At 42.8% G+C, this 20,202-nt stretch overlaps 1 protein-coding gene across 5 annotated transcripts in view; it reads right to left on the reverse strand.

Annotated features, from left to right (window-relative positions):
* Window positions 1–20,202, reverse strand: part of LOC106572161 (kazrin) — a 235,850-nt gene that overhangs the window by 32,234 nt on the left and 183,414 nt on the right. For all 5 annotated transcript variants that reach the window (XM_014146069.2, XM_014146067.2, XM_014146070.2 and 2 more), the window contains 3 exons: window positions 12,119–12,310; window positions 2,230–2,366; window positions 1,863–2,033 (listed from right to left, as the gene is read on the reverse strand). In XM_014146069.2, the coding sequence (XP_014001544.1) occupies window positions 1,863–2,033; window positions 2,230–2,366; window positions 12,119–12,310 (500 nt within the window). The remainder of the gene's footprint in view (window positions 1–1,862; window positions 2,034–2,229; window positions 2,367–12,118; window positions 12,311–20,202) is intronic.

Here is a 20,202-nt window from a genome sequence, read left to right on the forward strand (position 1 = left end):
GGAGACAGGAAGGGCACACACACACACATACACACGTTGAGAGGGGCTGCTCTTCTCTGTGTGTGTAGAAGGAGTGTAATGGTCCAGCAACAGATGTAGCAAAACTCTGGGGTTCTTACCCTGACTTACTGAACGGGCTCGAGCGTGTGTGTATTTTCAGGTGTGTATTCTTCTGTGTGCTTCAGGCTGTATGTACAGTTGAAGCCGGAAGTTTACATACACTTAGGTTGGAGTCATTAAAACTCGTTTTTCAACCACTCCACAAATTTCTTGTTAACAAACTATAGTTTTGGCAAGTCGGATAGGACATCTACTTTGTGCATGACATAAGTCATTTTTCCAACAATAGTTTACAGATTATTTCACTTATAATTCACTGTATCACAATTCCAGTGGGTCAGAAGTTTACATACACTAAGTTGACTGTGCCTTTAAACAGGTTGGAAAATTCCAGAAAATGATGTCATGGCTTTAGAAGCTTCTGATAGGCTAATTGACATCATTTGAGTCAGTTGGAGGTGTACCTGTGGATGTATTTCAAGGCCTACCTTCAAACTCAGTGCCTCTTTGCTTGACATCATGGGAAAATCAAAAGAAGTCAGCCAAAGCCTCAGAAAAAAAATTGTAGACCTCTACCAGTATGGTTCATCTTTGGGAGCAACTTCCAAACGCCTGAAGGTACCACGTTCATCTGTACAAACAATAGTACGTAAGTATAAACACCATGGGACCACGCAGCCGTCATACCGCTCAGAAAGGAGACGCGCTCTGTCTCCTAGAGATGAACGTACTTTGTTGCGAAAAGTGCAAATCAATCCCAGAACAACAGCAAAGGACCTTGTGAAGACGCTGGAGGAAACAGGTACAAAAGTATCTATATCCACAGTAAAACAAGTCCTATATCGACATAACCTGAAAGGCCGCTCAGCAAGGAAGAAGCCACTGCTCCAAAACCGTCATAAAAAAGGTTTGCAACTGCACATGGGGACAAAGGCCGCTCAGCAAGGAAGAAGCCACTGCTCCAAAACCGCCATAAAATAGGTTTGCAACTGCACATTGGAACAAAGATTGTACTTTTTGGAGAAATGTTCTCTGTTCTGATGAAACAAAAATAGAACTGTTTGGCCATAATGACCATCGTTATGTTTGGAGGAAAAAGGGGGACGCTTGCAAGCCGAAGAACACCATCCCATCCGTGAAGCACGGGGTGGCAGCATCATGTTGTGGGGGTGCTTTGCTGCAGGAGGGACTGGTGCACTTCACGAAATAGATGGCTTCATGAGGAAGGAAAATTATGTGGATATATTGAAGCAACATCTCAAGACATCAGTCAGGAAGTTAAAGCTTGGTCGCAAATGGGTCTTCCAAATGAAGAATGACCCCAAGCATACTTCCAAAGTTGTAGCAAAATGGCTTAAGGACAACAAAGTCAAGGTATTGGAGTGGCCATCACAAAGCCCTGACCTCAATCCTATAGAAAATGTGTGGGCAGAGCTGAAAATGTTTCTGTGAGCAAGGAGACCTACAAACCTGACTCAGTTACCTGACCAAAATTCACCCACCTTATTGTGGGAAGCTTGTGGAAGGCTACCTGAAATGTTTGACCCAAGTTAAACAATTTAAAGGCAATGCTACCAAATAGTAATTGAGTGTATGTAAACTTCTGACCCACTGGGAATGTGATGAAAGAAATAAAAGCTGAAATAAATCACTCTCTCTTCTATTATTCTGACATTTCACATTCTTAAAATAAAGTGGTGATCCTAACTGACCTAAGACAGGATTAAATGTCAGGAATTGTGAAAAACTGAGTTTATGTAAACTTCCTACTTCAACTGTATGTATGTGTGTGTGTTCCTCACCATGGCCAGCTCGGCCTCCAGCTCCTTGATCCTGTTCTCCTTCAGGTCCAGTTGGGAGCGTAGGGCGCCGGAGTGCTCTGTAGATTCCTTGGTCTGCCGCCGTAGGTCCCACTTCTCCCTCTCCAACAGGTCCTTCTCCTTAGCCAGCACCTTCACCGCATCCTCACTCTCCTGACAGACAGAAAGAGAAGGGGGGGGGTAGTGGGCGATACGGGGGAAAGAGAGGGGAGAGTAAGAGGAGAGGGAGAGGGGCACACATTCATTCATCTTTTCAATTACTTACAATGACATAACAAGTTAATGACAACGTGCACTTTGTATCTTAATTAAAGCTAATAAAGCCTTGTGTGTGTATGACGCGTCATACTTTTCTGTGCTGTTCGTAGTTGCGGATGAAGTCCCGGAGCTGCTCCTCTCGGCTCTCCAGCGTGGCGTAGAGCTGCTGCATCTGGTTGACCAGATCTGCTTTCTCCGCCTTCAAACGCTTCCGGTCCGCCTTCATCGCTATGAAGACAATAAGAGAGTCAGTTAGTATAGTTTTTATACAGAGGATCTATGTTTAGTTCTATGTTGTTAACATTGTTACAGGTGTACGGTGTCCATATTAGGATAGTCTCAGAAGGACTATTCCATTCCAAAGCAGAGTTGAATATCTACTAATAGTACGAGTAATGTACATTGTGAACACTAACTACAGTACCACATTCATTGAACTGTGCGAAAAGGCAAAGTACACAAAAGCACAATGCACTTATTTTTAAATTCAGTTGGGGACAAATGAGCAGTATATAGAGATCCTTCTTGCATGTCTAATGCTGAGTGGGAGCTTTTTGATGGAAAAGTGAATCAGAGATGAACCTTTATGTCAATCTCTTCATCTCAACTGCCATTTAAATCTTACAGAGCCTGAGAGGGAAGCAGACAGGTGGACTTCCACTCTGTCACTTAACCCAGCCATACTGCAGAGTGGGGATCAACTTAGATAAACAACCTCTCCGTTTCTCTGCTCTTTTCTCTTTGATTCTCCCTTAAGTTATATCAATTTAATCTAACCACATTTACCTCATGACTTTGGTTTTAGCTGGGAGATGACAAACTCTCTCTCTCTCCCCATCTCTCACATAGCCAAGCCTCCAGCTGGGTCTCATTAATTAAAGTTCCATTGCAGACGCTGCAATTGAGCGACGTTCACAGACTGCATCTGGGGGTCGCTCACACACTCGGACGGACGCATCAACCTAGCGCCAACTTTTCACAAGGACAGATTCACCCTCTTTTTACTCCCTCTGTTCACCCGCAATCACCATGCCAACATGATGTATGACTGAGCCACCTGGCCGGACCACAAAAACAAAGAGATCCCCCTCATTGGTCAGACCGACAGGAAGCTCCGCTCCTTTCTGCACCTGCTACAGGAAATTATATCAAAGTTCCCTTTGAGCTGAGAGAAAAAGTGGCAGAGCAACAAACAAAAAAAACATCTCATATTGGCAAGTATTTGGCAACAAAAACTCCCTCTTACAACCCATAGAGGCAGAGCCTTGTTCATTGTCACAGTTCATGTGTGGTGCGTTCATAAATAGACAGAATTAGGAGGGATGTGGCGTTGTCTCAGTTCGTTCAGAGACCCAGAAGTTCTGCTTTAAGCCGGACAGGTGAGACAGGAAACCGCCAGGGTGCCACCTTCACTGACAACCATATTAATGACTTCCATTCTCAGAGACACGGATGGCTTCTCCAAGACTCTAGCCACTCCAAAAGTCATTATCAGATGAGACAGGGCAAACCACCAGGGAACCGGGCAAACAGACCTGGAGCTAATGTTGTGTGTAGAGTTTGAGGACAAAAAAAACGAACTGAACGGATGTCTTTTCATACACTGTCTCTATGATGAAACCAGCACCTGCTCTCCCCTCGATGTGTGTGTATGTGTGAATGTCCGTATGTGGGTATGAATGTGTTTATGGATGAACACGTGTGTGCCTGTGTGTGTGCCTGTGTGTGTGCCTGTGAACATGCGTGTGCGTGCATCAGCTCAAGGGCATTCCAGGTAACAGCGGGAGTGAGAGGAGAAAAAAAACACACTGGAAAAACACAAATGCATTACTAGCAGCGGGACACGGACCAATCTTGCCCATCTACCCACGGTTCCTGCAAAACACATCACAGACCATAACCCTACCCCATTCGCTCTACCCTATCTCAGCATTGTCTATGAGACAAAGGCATATGTGGCTTGTGACCACACATTGCACACTCTTTTTTGATTACAGCTGTCGTTCTTTCATACTGTGGCACCCTATTCCCTACGTAGTGCACTATTGGGCCCGATTGGCCCTGGTCAAAAGTAGTTCACTATATAGTGGCTTCATTCATTAGTGTGTGTGAATTGGAACATTATGTTCCTGTGGGAACTTTCGGTGACTCGAGAGGCTCCTACGTCCTGTGTCTGTGACTGAACCACAGTGGGTCATGTATAAAAATGCTGGGCATGCACAGTTGCCCATTATTTTGGCTACCATGGCTAGAAGAAGAGATCTCAGTGACTTTGAAAGAGGGGTGATTGTTGGGGCACGTTTGGCAGGAGCTTTTGTGACGAAGACTGCTGCACTTGTTGATGTTTCATGAGTAACAGTGGCTAAGGTGATGTTGGCATGGAAGTCTGAGGGAAAGGCATCATCAACTAGGGGCAACTGTGGTCAAAAGTGCATACTCCTCGACCGTGATGTCTTGGTTTGAGGCAAAACAGACAAGCAACTCTGAGAGGGATACTATGGTCGTGTTGCAGTGCATAAATCCGGGGGGGGGGGTCACTGTAAAACATAATTTCCATGGCTGACCTTTGACCCTCACTGCTGCAGAGATCCTGTAGTTTACGAGCGAGCCAGGGGAGAGACCATTAAAAATGGATCAACCATTCCTCATTAACTGCTAGTCCGGGAAGTGTGAAGAGCAGTAGCAAAGACATTTCAGTGGGGGAATCTGGGCAGAGAAGCAGCAGAGACTTTGATATAAAGATAAAAGATGAAGATGAAAATAATTCAAATTAAATTGAGCAGACAGACCCTTGTTAGCTTGGGCTGAATTTGCAAAACCCAACCAACTTGATTATTCGATTCAGTCGTTACTGTGTGAATCTGCCACATACAACTTGGCACTGCAGTGTTACTTTTAATTTGAACGCACCCACCATTTATCGACCGTAGTGGAGATTTTTATTTAATTTACTTCTGACACATAGTTACTTTGCTATCTGTATCTATTCAGCAGTTAAGATCAAATGTGGCACGTGGTTTTTCATCGAAATAAGACAATTAGCAGCAGCTACTGTATGGACACCACCATTCACAGATTCTAGCTTTTCAGACCTCTCTATGTCTGTCTCATTACTCTAGTGTAAGGTCTGTCTTTCCATGCAGCGTATGAGAGGCCTGGTAATGAGGAGAGGGGCTCAAGCTGATTGTTGAGGCGAGCCACCAATCACAATTCATTATACTGAGGTGCAATTAATGAAACCTTCAAGAGTTCCTTAAAGAGGACCATCGCTGTAGAGTTTTTCAATGGATTTTGGTCGGCTGATTGGTTGTTCTCTTGATTGGGGATCGGTGGACAAAGGTACCATAGGCAACCACTAGGTGGCACTGTGAACCTAAAATACAACTCCCTGGAGACAAATTGACTGAAGATTGAACTACGAAGCAGTTCGAATATCTCTTAGACGAAACAGCTGCCAGCAAAAATAATTACATAAAGAACCTTGGAAGTTTGGAGCACATTAGCCTTTGCATTTATGTTTTCCACTTTTCAAATTCAATTGGAGTCGTTTTGAAAGGAGCCTTCATTTGTTAAAGCCTCTAAAACTGTAATTAATTGAACGTGATCGGGTGAAGTGGTGCAACGAGAGCGTGACGACTCTTGTGGGTTGCTCTGTGGTGTTTGTGTGTATTCTACTGAGGAAGGGGTCCAGAGTGTGGGGCTGTGCAGCTTTCAAAACATGTCGTAGTGTGAAACAGCACTAAATGCACTCGGCAGATTGTGCTTTGATGATACATTGGCGTCTGAGGCTTTCATTTCTGACTGCATTCACTGGGAATCCCAGAGAGATAGTCATTGACCATTGTGGAAATAGCTAATTGAAAACTGGCAGCATGGACAAAGTACTCTTTGAATAATTGATGCTAATTAAACATCCAACTTGTTTGCAGAGAAATTGTCCAACCCAAAAGGGGCTCAGATAAACTGCTAAACACATTGAAATGATAACAGTTCAGCTGCAGTAGCTGGACATTTCAGTTCAATAGATCTAAAATGGCCCTTATTTTTTGCCAAGGTAGGTGAGGCTATGTCTAAGCTGCCTCCTTTATTTGTTTCCTTCTGCTGCAATTGTCTATATATAGCCCTATCCACTCTATGCCTTGCACCTAACTAACTTGGGTATGTTTCTTACCCTGTCCTTCTCCTGCCCACTCCTGCTAGCTTGAGCATTCACGGGCATCACAACAAACCTACAATTATGAGCGGGTGGCAATTACCCACCAAAACAATTACAGTGTTCAAAGCCCAATGACCGGCATGGAGTGGGCTGAGCAGAGGGCTTCACACAGAGATGGGGCTGTGTTAGAGGGATACACAATGAGAGAGAGAGGGAAGGAGGGAGGGAGATAGCTGATAAGTGCTTAGTGTATCTGGGATTGAGAAAAGGAGGGTGGGTGGATTGAAGGTGCCCTTGTTCCACTTTTGAATTAATTTACTCAGATATAAAACTTCACAAACATAGGGAACTAACTCACTCAGAGCTAAGGCAGGAACAACACCCTGTATAAAACCCAACAGAACAATATACTGCAATTCTCTGCTGTCCTCTCTAGTGGCATGCAACAGCAGAAGAAACAAGGTGCCATCCACATCTCTGTCACTCATCTGCACCCCTCCAGCCTTCTTTTCCATCCCGACAGATAAACACAAAACCAAACACAAAACCGCAGAGTTGTCCTGTATCACATCAATCTTTAGGAGAGGTAATCAAAGTCCCTGTAAGAGCTTATGCTCTCGAAACTTTGGGCTCTTTTCCCCAGGCGAGGATTTAGTTTGGGTTAAATCAAACAGAAACAACAATCTGCCTCAGTTTAATTTGCAGCAGTCAAGCATCATTCTATTTGACAAGACCCTTTCCAGAACACTTCTGTTTCCCACCAGAAGGTACTTCAAACCAAATGGTCCCCCAGCTTGAAGAACTAATGAGTCCTCTAGTGGGCCTATGCTACTTCGCTAACTCAGGTAACAGTAAGGAAAACAGAAGTGCTAGCTAACTGCTTTTGTGTCTCTGACTTCTTTAATATAACATGCTATTTTATCAAATCGATTACCTAAGGTTTAATTGATTACATGATTGAATTAAATCATGCAACAATTAACTCATTAATAACCTGGGGAACCACGGAAGTATTAGTTTATATAGAGCGGCTATCTCCCGAATCCACTCTTAAAGATCTTTTATATCAATAGCAGTCAATCAGTTGTTAATTATTCTTTACCTAATATCAGTCTCATCTGAACGTCGTAAAATTCTTGGTTATCTGCACAAACCCAGCCTTTACTTATGAATCATCCATACACAAATTGGCTACATTTTTTATTTACTAACTAATTAAACAATTACAGAATATACAATACATAATAACATTATACAGTAAATACCGTCCCTAGTGGACTGAACAAAAACAGTTTGTTTATAACACGATAGATTCAGAGAGAAGAGAAGGGTTTTTTGGAAGGGAGACTAAGGAACATGGGTCTCTATTGGACCTGGGAAACTATTCTCACATAAATACATATGCCACTAACGATCGCTCATTCGGAAAAGCAATGCATTGTATTTACATGAAGCTGGCTTCGATAGCTGAGCTGGTGATGTGAGGCTTTTTTTTGCCCAGTCGATGTCGCCATCGTCCTTTGTGGCATCTTCCGGGTCGTCGTATGAGAGGTTCATGTGGTCTGAGAGGTTCATCTCATTCTGGAGATGCTTCCGCGTCGGTCAGTGTTCTCGTACTAGATTTGCTACCTTTCCAGCTGCAGTCTGTTATGCTGTAATCTAAGACTCACTTCTTCTTGAGCAATCAATACTTCAGAGTTCATACCGTTTCACGTGTGGAGCAAGCTCTCTTGTTTCCTGGCCTGTATAGTTGAAATTAGCCCTTTTCAAAGTGGAGGACAAGTCCTCCCATTATTTGGAACTGAGGAGACTTTGTCACGGGGGCTTTTATAGAAATGTAGAAAAGGGGTTGGTTCATAATTTCCAACCAATGTCTATTCACTTGGGAGTGGCTACTGAGTAGTTAAACTTTACATGGGAGACAATTCTCTAATTTTATTGCTTAACCTGTTATGGCTAGGGGGCAGTATTTTCACGGCCGGATAAAAAACATACCCGATTTAATCTGGTTACTACTCCTGCCCAGTAACTAGAATATGCATATAATTATTGGCTTTGGATAGAAAACACCCTAAAGTTTCTAAAACTGTTTGAATGGTGTCTGTGAGTATAACAGAACTCATATGGCAGGCAAAAACCTGAGAAGATTTCATGCAGGAAGTGGCCTGTCTGATAAGGTGTCGTTCTTCTTGTCTCTGTTTATTGAAGAGTGAGGATCTTAGCTGTCCCGTGACACTTCCTACGGCTGCCATAGGCTCTCAGAAGGCGGCAAAACACTGAATCGTGGCTTTGCAGGCTCTGGCTGAAACAAAGTAGCGCGTTTGGGTAGTGGCTGGTTACAGTACTGTGAGACTCAGGCTCGTGCCCGCGTCGACCGAAAGCTTTGTTTTCTTTCCTCTGTTTAGCTAAATGGACATTCCCGGTCGGAATATTATCGTTTTTTTACGAGAAAAATTGCATAAAAATGGATTTTAAACAGCGGTTGACATGCTTCGAAGTACGGTAATGGAATATTTAGATTTTTTTTGTCACGAATTGCGCCATGCGCACGACCCTGATTTACCATTTCGGATAGTGTCTGGGACGCATGAACAAAACGCCGCTATTCGGATATAACGATGGATTATTTTGGACCAAACCAACATTTGTTATTGAAGTAGCAGTCCTGGGAGTGCATTCTGACGAAGACAACAAAAGGTAATCAAACTTTTATAATAGTAAATCTGATATTGGTGAGTGCTAAACTATTTGAAAATCGGACATATCGAGTGCATAGAGGAGTTCTGTATCTATAATTCTTAAAATAATTGTTGTGCTTTTTGTGAACGTTTATCGTGAGTAATTTAGTAAATTGTTAGCAAATTCCCCGGAAGTTTGCGGGGGGTATGCTAGTTCTGAACATCACATGCTAATGTAAAAAGCTGGTTTTTGATATAAATATGAACTTGATTGAACAAAACATGCATGTATTGTATAACATAATGTCCTAGGTGTGTCATCTGATGAAGGTCATCAAAGGTTAGTGCTGCATTTAGCTGTCTTCTGGGTTTTTGTGACATTACATGCTAGCTTGAAAAATGGGTGTCTGATTATTTCTGGCTTGGTACTCTGCTGACATAATCTAATGTTTTGCTTTCGCTGTAAAGCCTTTTTGAAATCGGACAGTGTGGTTAGATAAAGGAGAGTCTTGTCTTTAAAATGCTGTGAAATAGTCATATGTTTGAAAAATTGAAGTTTTTGTATTTTTGAGGAATTTGTAATTCGCGCCACGCCTATCATTGGATATTGGAGCAGGTGTTCCGCTAGCGGAACGTCTAGATGTAAGAGGTTTTTAACATCATGTTACATCATTTCACAAATAGTTTCATCTTTACAAATTTATTTTACACAATAATTAGATGCAAGCCTCATAACTGACGAACCTATATAAACAGAGTTAGAGTAATGTGGCTGTATTGTCTTTCATGAGGTCACAAACATGAAACAAAATGGACCGGGTCGTAGCTGGCTTCTCCACCGACCGTTTACACATTCTCCAAAATAGGAATATTGTTAAATTCTCAAATTCTGGGATGTAGTAGAATTTGGCGGGAGAGTTCCTTTGTTTACTATGACACTCTCTCTCATACTGCATGGTCAGGGAGACAAGGAATTTATGATGTGGTTGTAAAGTCATAAAACTGCTTGTTCACATCTCTGCTAGCCAATTCACTGAAAGGGCTAGCGTCATGACACTGCTAATGACCTGTGTGAAAAGGTTGCTGTTCCTTTAACGGCGCCCCGTGTTCTAGGGTTGCCATGGTTTCAGTACACATGACGACAGCGCTACTTTGGCCACATAGGTCCGCTCTCCTGGGTTTAGCTCCCATCTTTCAAAACAAACCCACACACTATAATTATTCCTGCTACTGCTCGTAAGTATGCCGAACCAGAGAGAGAAAGCATTCCTGCATTTATGGAAAACAAACAGCAACATCAACAACACAAACATTTAAATGAGCCAAAATGGGGAGAACAGATGTTTCCAGGTTCTGCTTGGCCGTGGCTGAAAGTGGCACCACTAGGGACGGCTTCAACATTTCCTGCATCTGGGACCAGGCTGTGAGCGCTATTGACGCTCACCCTAAGACCACAGTTCCAGTGGTAAGACCTTGACACAGCGTGGTCAGTGTGTGCTAGCCACAGATGACGTCCATTCTTTGATGGTAACAAGGGTGCCACGAGCTGTTATAGTAATGGACCCCCACCATTAGCTCAATCATGGCACCACTCACTCATGGTGGTTTACTTTGTCGTACTTGAGATCACCAGGGGTAATGATATATCAGCCTCTGAGTCATGTTTTATTGTATTTTACCCCTTTTTATCCTCCCCAATTTCAATCTTGTCTCATCACTGCAACTCCCCAACAGCCTCGGGAGGCAAAGGTCGAGTCATGCGTCCTCCGAAACATGACCCGCCAAACCGCACTTCTTAATACCGGCCCGCTTAACCTGGAAGTAACCCGCACCTATGATTCAGAGAAAACACCATTCAACTGGAGACCGGGGTCAGCCTGCAGAAGCCCGGCTCGCCACAAGGAGTCACTAGAGCACGATGAGCCTAACCCTCCCCTAACCCGGACAACGCTGGGCCAATTGTGCGCCGCCCTATGGGACTCCCGATCACGGCCGGTTGTGATACAGCCTGGGATTGAACCCAGGTCTGTAGTGACGCAACTAGCACTGTGATGCAGTGTCTTAGACCGCTGCACCACTCGGGAGGCCCCCTGAGTCATGTTTTTGACATTAGCGAGTCACAGCGGGGCCTCACAGAGTGTCATAGTAGCGGGGAAAAAAATGTACAAGCTCAACGATGGGTGTCATGGCAACTAAAGTGCTAGCTAGCTTCTCTTTTACCCTTTGATATCAACCAAAAAAGATAGGGAGGACATATCAGACTCTGGCCTCAGACTTGATTACCCTAGTACCTGCACCAGCCTATAGTGCGGTAGATGAAAAAGTACTCGCATGTCACTTCACTTTAGTTCTTTGACTATCAGTGCTGAAAGCTATTCCCGAGCAATAAAAACAAAATGTTATTAATTAAGAGATGACAACAAGCAATTTCCTTTGTTCTCCCACGCAGGGGAGCTTGATCATAGAGCAAAGCCGTCCTGCTTAACTTCTCTAGACCGTGTAAGATAACAGAAGCCACTCTTAACTCAGCTTCCATTACTTGCGATTGCTCTTAGTGCCTGCAGGAGTCTGTATGGTTTGGCTTTCATTGCAGACCACTCATAAAATATTTAAGTTCAGAGGCTACCCACTGGGCACACACTAGTTCAATCAACGTTGTTTCCACGTCATTTCAACAAAATTACATTGAACCAACGTGGAATAGATGTTGAATTGACGTCTGTGCCCAGTGTGTAGCTATTCAGAGCTAAACATAGAGGCCACAAGTGTAATATTGTATTATTGTATTCTATGCCATTATATTCTATGCTATATTATATTACTTTCTGTGTAAGAGCGTTGGCCGCTGCTGACGAACAGTTGTAGACACAAAGTCCCATGACAACCCGTGAAGTGCTTATTTTGATATCGAATGAGATCATTATTTTTCTTTGAATATAATATAAGACAGCGATATTTCCCTAATCAAATTATCAATAGATGTGTTACTGTCTGCACTCTATATTGGGATGTGTGTTTGGGCCGATACACTGTTGTCTACAACAGGGCTAGGCAACCTTGGTCCTCGGTGGTCTCTCGGTGCGTTTGTTTATTCCACTTCTGCGTTCCACTTTTCACTGTTTAGCCCCGTCAGCCCGCTTACTCACCCTGCAGTGCCTCCTTGGCGCGGTCTAGCTCCTGCTCCTTCTGGGCCAGCTGCACGCGGAGCTCGGTGGCTGAGAGCACGTCGGCGGAGCAGCCTCCGTGGCCCTCCTCCAGGTCCTTACTCAACATGTCCTTCATCTGCCTCAGCAGGTGCACCTCCTCCTGAAGCTGGGCCACCTCCTCCCGCAACAAAACTATGGAGTGAGACAAGGAGAAAGAGAGAGGTTAGGGCTCTATTTGTTATGAAATGGTGGTACTCTAAACTGTACTGTTAAGTAGGGAGGGAGGGACAGAGCTAGTTAGTCCTGTACTGTAAAACAGATAGGAAGGAAGGAGAGAGCAGGGAAAGGAGCTAGGGAAAGAGATAGAGAGAGAGGTTAGGTCTCTATTTGGAATTTATGGTACTCTAAACTGTACTGTAACACAGAGAGAGGAGGGAGAGAGGGAGGGAAAGAGACAGAGTTTTAATATCACAGTTAGTTAGTTATTGGAATTAATGGTATCTCAGACTATTCCCCGCTGTTGTATAGCAACACATGGTAGGACGGAGAGATGAAAGGGGGACGGAATGAGAGAGAGTTTATGTTTGTTGTAAATATTACTGCAAACTGCTGCCCTTTTGCATGACTGTTAGCTGTTGAACAACAGAGAAATTCATATCATGCCAATGAAGGGCATAGCAAGAAAGGCCTCCACTGAAATCATCACAGAAATCAACAGGACAGAGATGGTTAAGTGACTGACAAAAAGCATACAGAAGAACAAAGGTTCAACTGTCATTATGTAGAGTATTTAGATAGATGCTTCTACATTCAAACAAACTGAGAACAAGACAGTTCTTCAGAAGGTGTGCTAAGATTAAACTCTGACCAATATGCAGCTAAAACATTGAATGATTTTCATACAAAGAAAAAAGTCCTACTTGGATTAACTGAGAATAATTTATAAAAAGGAATGAGTTGAGTCATTCTGCTCAGGAAAAGCTGGAGAAAACAGTTCATCCCCATCTCAACTGCCAAATATCAAAATCAGACTATTCTCATGTCCCAGCTCCAATATCCCAGTAGGAGACAGAAACGACGCAGTAATGAATGGGGAAATTGAGCAGAAACATAGGTCCAGTTACATACGGCTTGCTAAAGAGCGGAAACAAGCGTTTTCAGTGGAGTGCCAAGGTTAAGATGTGGCTCGACTAAAAATTATTGTGTGGTTCATTGCAGAGAGCTTACAATAGGATAATAATATTCAGATGTTGGGCTAACCTTATGCCTTATATGATGAAGAATCACAAATATCAGGATGCACATCCTCTGTAATAATCATTTGGCATTATTCCCTTTAGCAAAGCCATTCCATCTACAATTTACAAAGGGTTGCTCTATGAGTTCCACAAAAATTCAACATAATACACTCAGAAATCACACAGCGATGACATCCTTATCCATAACTAATGTCCTTATTAACTTCCACAGTGGCCAATCAAATCAAGACACTTTGGTTGTGTTTGTTGGCTTGATTGTTCCCACCCCCCATCACTCAAATGCCACTACGGTCATGTGATCTCTTTCCTGTGGTGGGTGGCGACCTTTCCCTGGAGCGTCCATCTCAACCCTGCTCATTAGTGCCCAGTAGGCACGTCGCCCGCAGCTTTCCTAGCAATCCCCTCTCAGAAACTTGCTTCTCAGCTACCTGGGCTGACTGGAGACCCCTCTAGTATGTTTCCTGTTTCAGCTGGGTCATGTTCATTAGGCACCAAACAGAGGAAAACAGACAAACACGGTGGGACTACCTGTATGTCTAATAAGAAACGCTCCTTTTTTGTTTTCAGTTGCAAAATGTTTCTGTTGCGTTCCCTAATGAACATGACCCTGCATTTGCAAAAACACCACAGCATTGGCTTTACCACCTCACAGAATGCAGCTTGTTACTCATCACTTTGGAAGAGTCTCTTCTCAGAATCTATAACAAAGCTTTCAGAGAATGTCAATGCTTTTGTGATACCTGCATCATGCTGTTATTCAGAACTTTCTGTACTTTCTATTTGTGTTCACTGACTGAAATGAACCTGTAAGTGGCTCCAGATAAGGGTGCCTGCTAAATAACTAAAATGTAATGTAAAAGGGTTATTAAGGGAGTGGTTGAATAAAATCACCGGCGTGGCAATGCGTGTCATTATGCTGAGGTGTAGTTAATGGAGCCGATAATAGACCCACATTTTGCAGAGCATCCCAAGCAGTAATACTTCATTGGGAGAGTGAGACCACAGGCCATTTTGGAAACACAAATTCACACGACATTTAGAATTTTAATACTTATTAAGTTAGCCTCTACTGATTGTGCTTGGGCAGCACATTAAGGAGTCATAAGGACGTTGCTGAGCACAGAATATTGGGTTTTATCTCGTCAACACACCACACAAATCATACAAAACAATTACAGGGCTGACTGAGGCAATGCTCACTTGGGTCGTATCCAATTGAAACTGATAAGTGCACATTCCCAGTGGAAGGCAAAGAAGTGTTCCTGAACTGTTCACTGTAAGAGTAGTGGGTTTGAAGTTTTTTATTTCACAGAGAAATTAACATGAAGGTCTACTACTGTATCTGTAATAACCTGGTGAACCAGATACACTTTGATTAGATGTTATGTCTCACACCGCAAAACTCTGGGTATCAGGTTGATTGAATAGCATCTTTAGCCTTACTATACTATTGCATCAAAGTTGTATGTTGACTTAGTCAGAGGGGATGAGAGAACTAAGTTCACACACCCCATTGAAAGAGACCTCCGGCAAGTACCCAAGCCATTTCTGATGTGTCTGTCTGTGAATACATTACATTGTAGTTAGCGAGAGTTGCAAGGAGAGTGGCACAACGGCCGATAAGCAATTCCTCCTCTGCCTCTCTGCAGGGGAGCGAAGCACTGAAACATTCCAGAATGAGAGGTGGTGGTGGCAGGGGAGGAAGATGGCAGCCTATTTGTCAGCGTTTATGCTTCCTTTGAGCTAGGGATGAGGCGAGCAAGCACCGCAGCTCTGCATGACAAATGACACCCAGAGTGAGTCTCCCGATAAGTGCAATCTCTCCTGCTCTCCTTCCTTTCCTCCTCAGGACTATCTGGTTACTCACCATCATTGAGGCTGCCTGTGTAGTGTGTACTAAGGGGCTGGGATTGCGCTGTGTAGCTACTGCTCTTTTGATTGAAGCAGAGTGGCACCCTCATGGCTATAGCCTTCACTGAGACGATAGTAAAATATGAACGCATACTCTATATGTGGATGGATGTGAGTTTATGAGACAAATACGGAGTCACACCTGTGAGCTCAATAAACAACTACTAGTGCAGTGAGCTGAATCACTAAGACAGAAATGGCCTTGTGAGCAAAATAAAAACCTGCATAATAAACAATGTGATCTATAATAACCCATGCAGTCATTCAGTTTGCACAGCTAATTAGTATTCAATCACTCTAGCAGCCCCACACGGATGTGACACGAAAGAACAGGGGCGTCATTGTGTCACTGACTCGCTGTTGATGCCTCGAGTGAAGAGAAGTGTTTACGCTTCTCCCCACTCAACATTGAAAAGCAAATCATCCACACAATCCCTTCGAACAGGCTTTCTCACTGATCGAGACCACTATTAGCGTCATCAAAAACTCTTTCAAATTCACAGGAAGAATAGTAGCCTAGCTAGCTTAGCCCCTTTGGTGTCAATTCTTCACATGGACGTCAATAATGTACAACAATGCAAGGTTTTTGACTGTCAGACCTGTGAGTCCACAGAATGTGAGAGGTGTGTGATAGACGGTGGATGAAGTTGGTACGATACTGAAGATAAAGCAGTAGCAGTGTTCGTTTGCTGTGGAGCAGCACTGTTAGCGACGGTGGGCTACATGCAAGGGAATGAGAGGAATCCGTCAGGGCTGTACACTCTCTCCTCGGGGTTTTGAGGAGTAATGAATCTTCCACTAGCCGAGCCTTCACCGCCACCTGTTCCCCACTGGCTAATACATCCAACTCATTTGTGCTAGCTAGCACACCTGCCAAGTGGCAGCTAGCAGCTATCTCACAAGCCAAACAGGGGCTTGCTTAGCATAGCCACAAACCTTGAGGTAGCACCTGACTCCAGCCAGTTTGAAATTAACTGCTGAAGTGGACCTAGTACACTTGTCAAATGGAACGAACTCAACTGCCTCACTTCAACTAGTACACCTGACTGCAAGAAGCTCATCGGCCAAACCATGACTTAACTACAAATTTGCACTTTCAAAATGATCAAGCTTGCATATCATACTTGAGCTAGCACATTCATCAACTTGTGGCCAGCACCCAACCATGACTCCAAGATTGATTGAAACTTGCTCTTATACAGTCAGTATATAAGCTACTAGGTCTACAACCAAAACAGTGCTATGTGATATTTTGTGTCAATCAATGCCCACAGCACATTCATGGTAACTTTAAAGTGCATTATACAAATTCAAATCATTCGGGTGTAAATGTTTTTCTTTGACCAACATCTTATATCATTCTGAGGTTTCAAAGGGACACAATTGAGGCTAATGACCAATGAAATTTTGCTGCTTGCTTGAAACTGTGAAATATGTGCATGCATTAACACCCCTCCATCCACTCCTCTCCAATTCACCAACCAAATCTGCTTCTACTTATCGTGATTCATAGAAACAGTAAATAAGATATGTCCATGTAAATGACTGTTTAAACGAGTCTATTTGCATAATGGCAGCCATCCTTCAGTTGCTATGCAATGGGATCAGTAAATTATGGGGCTGATGTAGCTATCCCCGGTGTCTCTGAAGCACTGATGGAGAGATAAACATGACTCTCGCAGTATATCAGACAGTAGTAACAAGTACGTGTCAGTTATAAGATGGAGGATAGTCAGGGCTGACAAGACACCAGCTATAAAAACCAAAACATCAGCACCTCTGTGGGAATTCTGAATCAGCTAGCCCTTTCCTGGTATGGAAAAACATGGATATAGTGATATAAGAAGATAATGCAAATATCACTTCTACACAACTACACTTCTCTTGCCTGCCTATCCAAACTCCTTGTTCCGGCTAACAAAATGCTACGCCACGACTGCGGATGCTAGTTTATTATCCGCAGAAGATCTGAGTACCTACCCAACGTTTTCCAGAACGTAAACACATTCGAACTGTTCTGATTAGTCCCAGAAACAGATGGGTTGGGCCAGAGCCGGGAACATGTGGGTAAAGCAGCATTTAAAAAAATACTGCTACTCTGAATGGTTAGAGATGATCCAATCACTGATTAATTTGTTTTGAACAACCCCCTCATTTTGACGTCACCACAAACAACTTCAACGATGGCAATCTCAGACTGAAGTATGTAGCGAACATAAAGCAGCGGAAGAATTCAGTTTGAGTCGTCAGGCAAACACTGTTCACTACACTTCTACACATCTTCAGCCTTCCCTGTAGCTCAGTTGGTAGAGCATGGTGTTTGCAACGTGAATTGTTTGCAATGCCAGGGTTGTGGGTTCAATTCCCATGGGGGGCCATGTATGAAATGTATGCATTCACTACTGTAAGCCACTCTGGATAAGAGCGTCTGCTAAATGACTAAAATGTAATCTTCACATACCAGTAAGCTTACCTCAATGCCACATTGTCTCTATCAAGGCTCTAGTTCATCGTGTGGCTAAACAAACATTAATTCTATGAAAATGTAAGCATCAAGCTTCAAATTTTCCTGCACCCCTTTAAGTCTCTATCATTGGTTAACAACAAACAATTGGGAGAGAGAGTTAACAGTTTGCCTGTATACTACCTTAAATCATTGCAATGAGTATCTCATTCTGCTGCACCTCAGACTGTTGTGCACTCCTTTCTCTGGGTTTTCTGTGATTAGCTTTCTTTCCCTTTACCTCTCTCTCCTCTTCCTCTCTCTTCCAATAGAAACCTTGGAGATTCTCGAACCTTACCCGTGTGTCTGAACGGTCTGGCAATCTGTCAGAAGGCTGAAAAGATTTGGCACGGACCCCCTATCCTGTTGCCTAGTTACTTTACCCCTACAGTACCTTCACACCCTTTAGTTTTTCAACATATTGTTGAAACGATCTACACAAAATACTCTAATGTCAAAGTGGAAAAAAATCTCACATTTGTAAAAAAAAATATGAAAAAGAAAACACTAATATATGTTGATTAGATAAGTATTCAACCCTGTGCATCAATACATGTTAGAATCACTTTTGGCAGCGATTACACATGTGTCTTTCTGGGTAAGTCTAAGAACTTTTCACACTTGGATTGTACAATATGTGCACATCATTCTTTTTAAAATTCTTCAAGATCTGTCAAGTTGGTTGTTGATCATGGCTAGACAGTCATTCAAGCCGATTTAAGTCAAAATTGTAACTAGGCCACTCATGAACATTCAATGTTGTCTTGCTAAGCTATTCCAGTGTATATTTGGCCTTGTGTTTAGGTTATTGTCCTGCCGAAAGGTAAATTGGTCTCCCAATGTCTGTTGGAAAGCAGACAACCAGGTTTTCCTCTAGGATTTTGCCTGTGCTTGGCTCAATTCTGTTTCTTTTTATCATAAAACTCCCTTGCCGATGGCAAGCATACCCATAACATGATGCAGCCACCACCATGCTTGAAAATATGAAGAGTGGTACTCACAGATGGGTTGTGTTGGATTTGCAATTTTTTGCAGTTTTACTTTAGTGCCTTGGATAATATTTTTTTTGCTGTACAAGCTTCCTTCTTTTCACTCTGTCATTTAGGTTAGTATTGTGGAGTAACTACAATGTTGTTGATCCATCCTCAGTTTTCTCCAATCACAGCCATTCAACTCTGTAACAGTTTAAAACAGTCACTTTATGATGAAATCCCTGAGCGGTTTTCCTTCCTCTCTGGAAACTGAGTTAGGAAGGATGCCTGTACCTTTGTAGTGACTGGATGTATTCAAAGTGTAATTAATAACTTCACCATGCTCAAAGGCATATTCAATGTCTGTTTTTTGTGAAAAAAATGTTTTTACCCATCTACCAATAGGTGCCCTTTTTTGCGAGGCAATGGAAAACCTCCCTGGTCTTTGTGGTTGAATCTGTGTTTGAAATTCACTGCTTGACTGAGGAACCTTCCAGATAAATGTATGTGTGGGGTACAGAGATGAGGTACTGTAGTCATAAAAAAATCATGTTAAACACTATTATTTCACACAGAGACCATGCAACTTATTATGACTTAAGCAAATTTGTACTCCTGAACTTATTTAGGCTTGCTATAATAAATGGGTTGAGTACTTAGTTACTCAAGACATTTCAGGTTTTGCTTTTTAATTACATTTGTAAAAAATTAGAAAAACATAATTCGACTTTGATATTATCGGGTATTGTTTGTAAGTCAGTGACAAAAAAGTCAGGCTTTAACGCAACAAAATGTGGAAAAAAGGGTGTGAATACTTTCTCGAGGCACTGTATCTACATAAATGACCTCATAAAACTGCTCATCAACACGGTACTGGTACCCTGTGTATATAGCCAAGTTATTGTTACTCATTGTGCATTTATTCCTCGTGTTATAATTGTTTTGTATAATTTTTTGATTTTATCTCTGCATTGTTGGGGAGGGCCTGTAAGTAAGCATTTCCCTGTTAGTCTACACCTGTTGTTTACGAAGCATGTGACAAATAACATCTTACTTGATTTGATTTGTCAATGTCTGGCGGCCACGAGGCTGCTGAAATTGGACTTGGCTGGAATGGAAACTGAGGTCTAAATTGATAGGGAATGACAGCAACTGTCTAGAGGGGGGTGCATTTTTTGATTGTTTTCCCCTCTTCAGACTGAGTGAAAGAGGGAGATGGGGAGGGGGGTTCAATTGGGGAGACAAAATCAATTAATGTGCTCCATGTCCCTGTAGAGTTCTCGTTCTGCTGACTCATTGAGTGGGGAACGAGATGCTAAGGTGTAGCAGAGTGGAAATTCCATCCCAATCTGGGTGCAACCTCACAACCCCTTTGCACACCAACACAATGCCACTCAAGAAGCATCATCAATACCTCTGAGACCAGAAAAGCCTTTTGTG

Source organism: Salmo salar, chromosome ssa15 (assembly GCF_905237065.1).
Source record: "Salmo salar chromosome ssa15, Ssal_v3.1, whole genome shotgun sequence".
NCBI classification, from domain to species: Eukaryota; Metazoa; Chordata; class Actinopteri; order Salmoniformes; family Salmonidae; genus Salmo; species Salmo salar.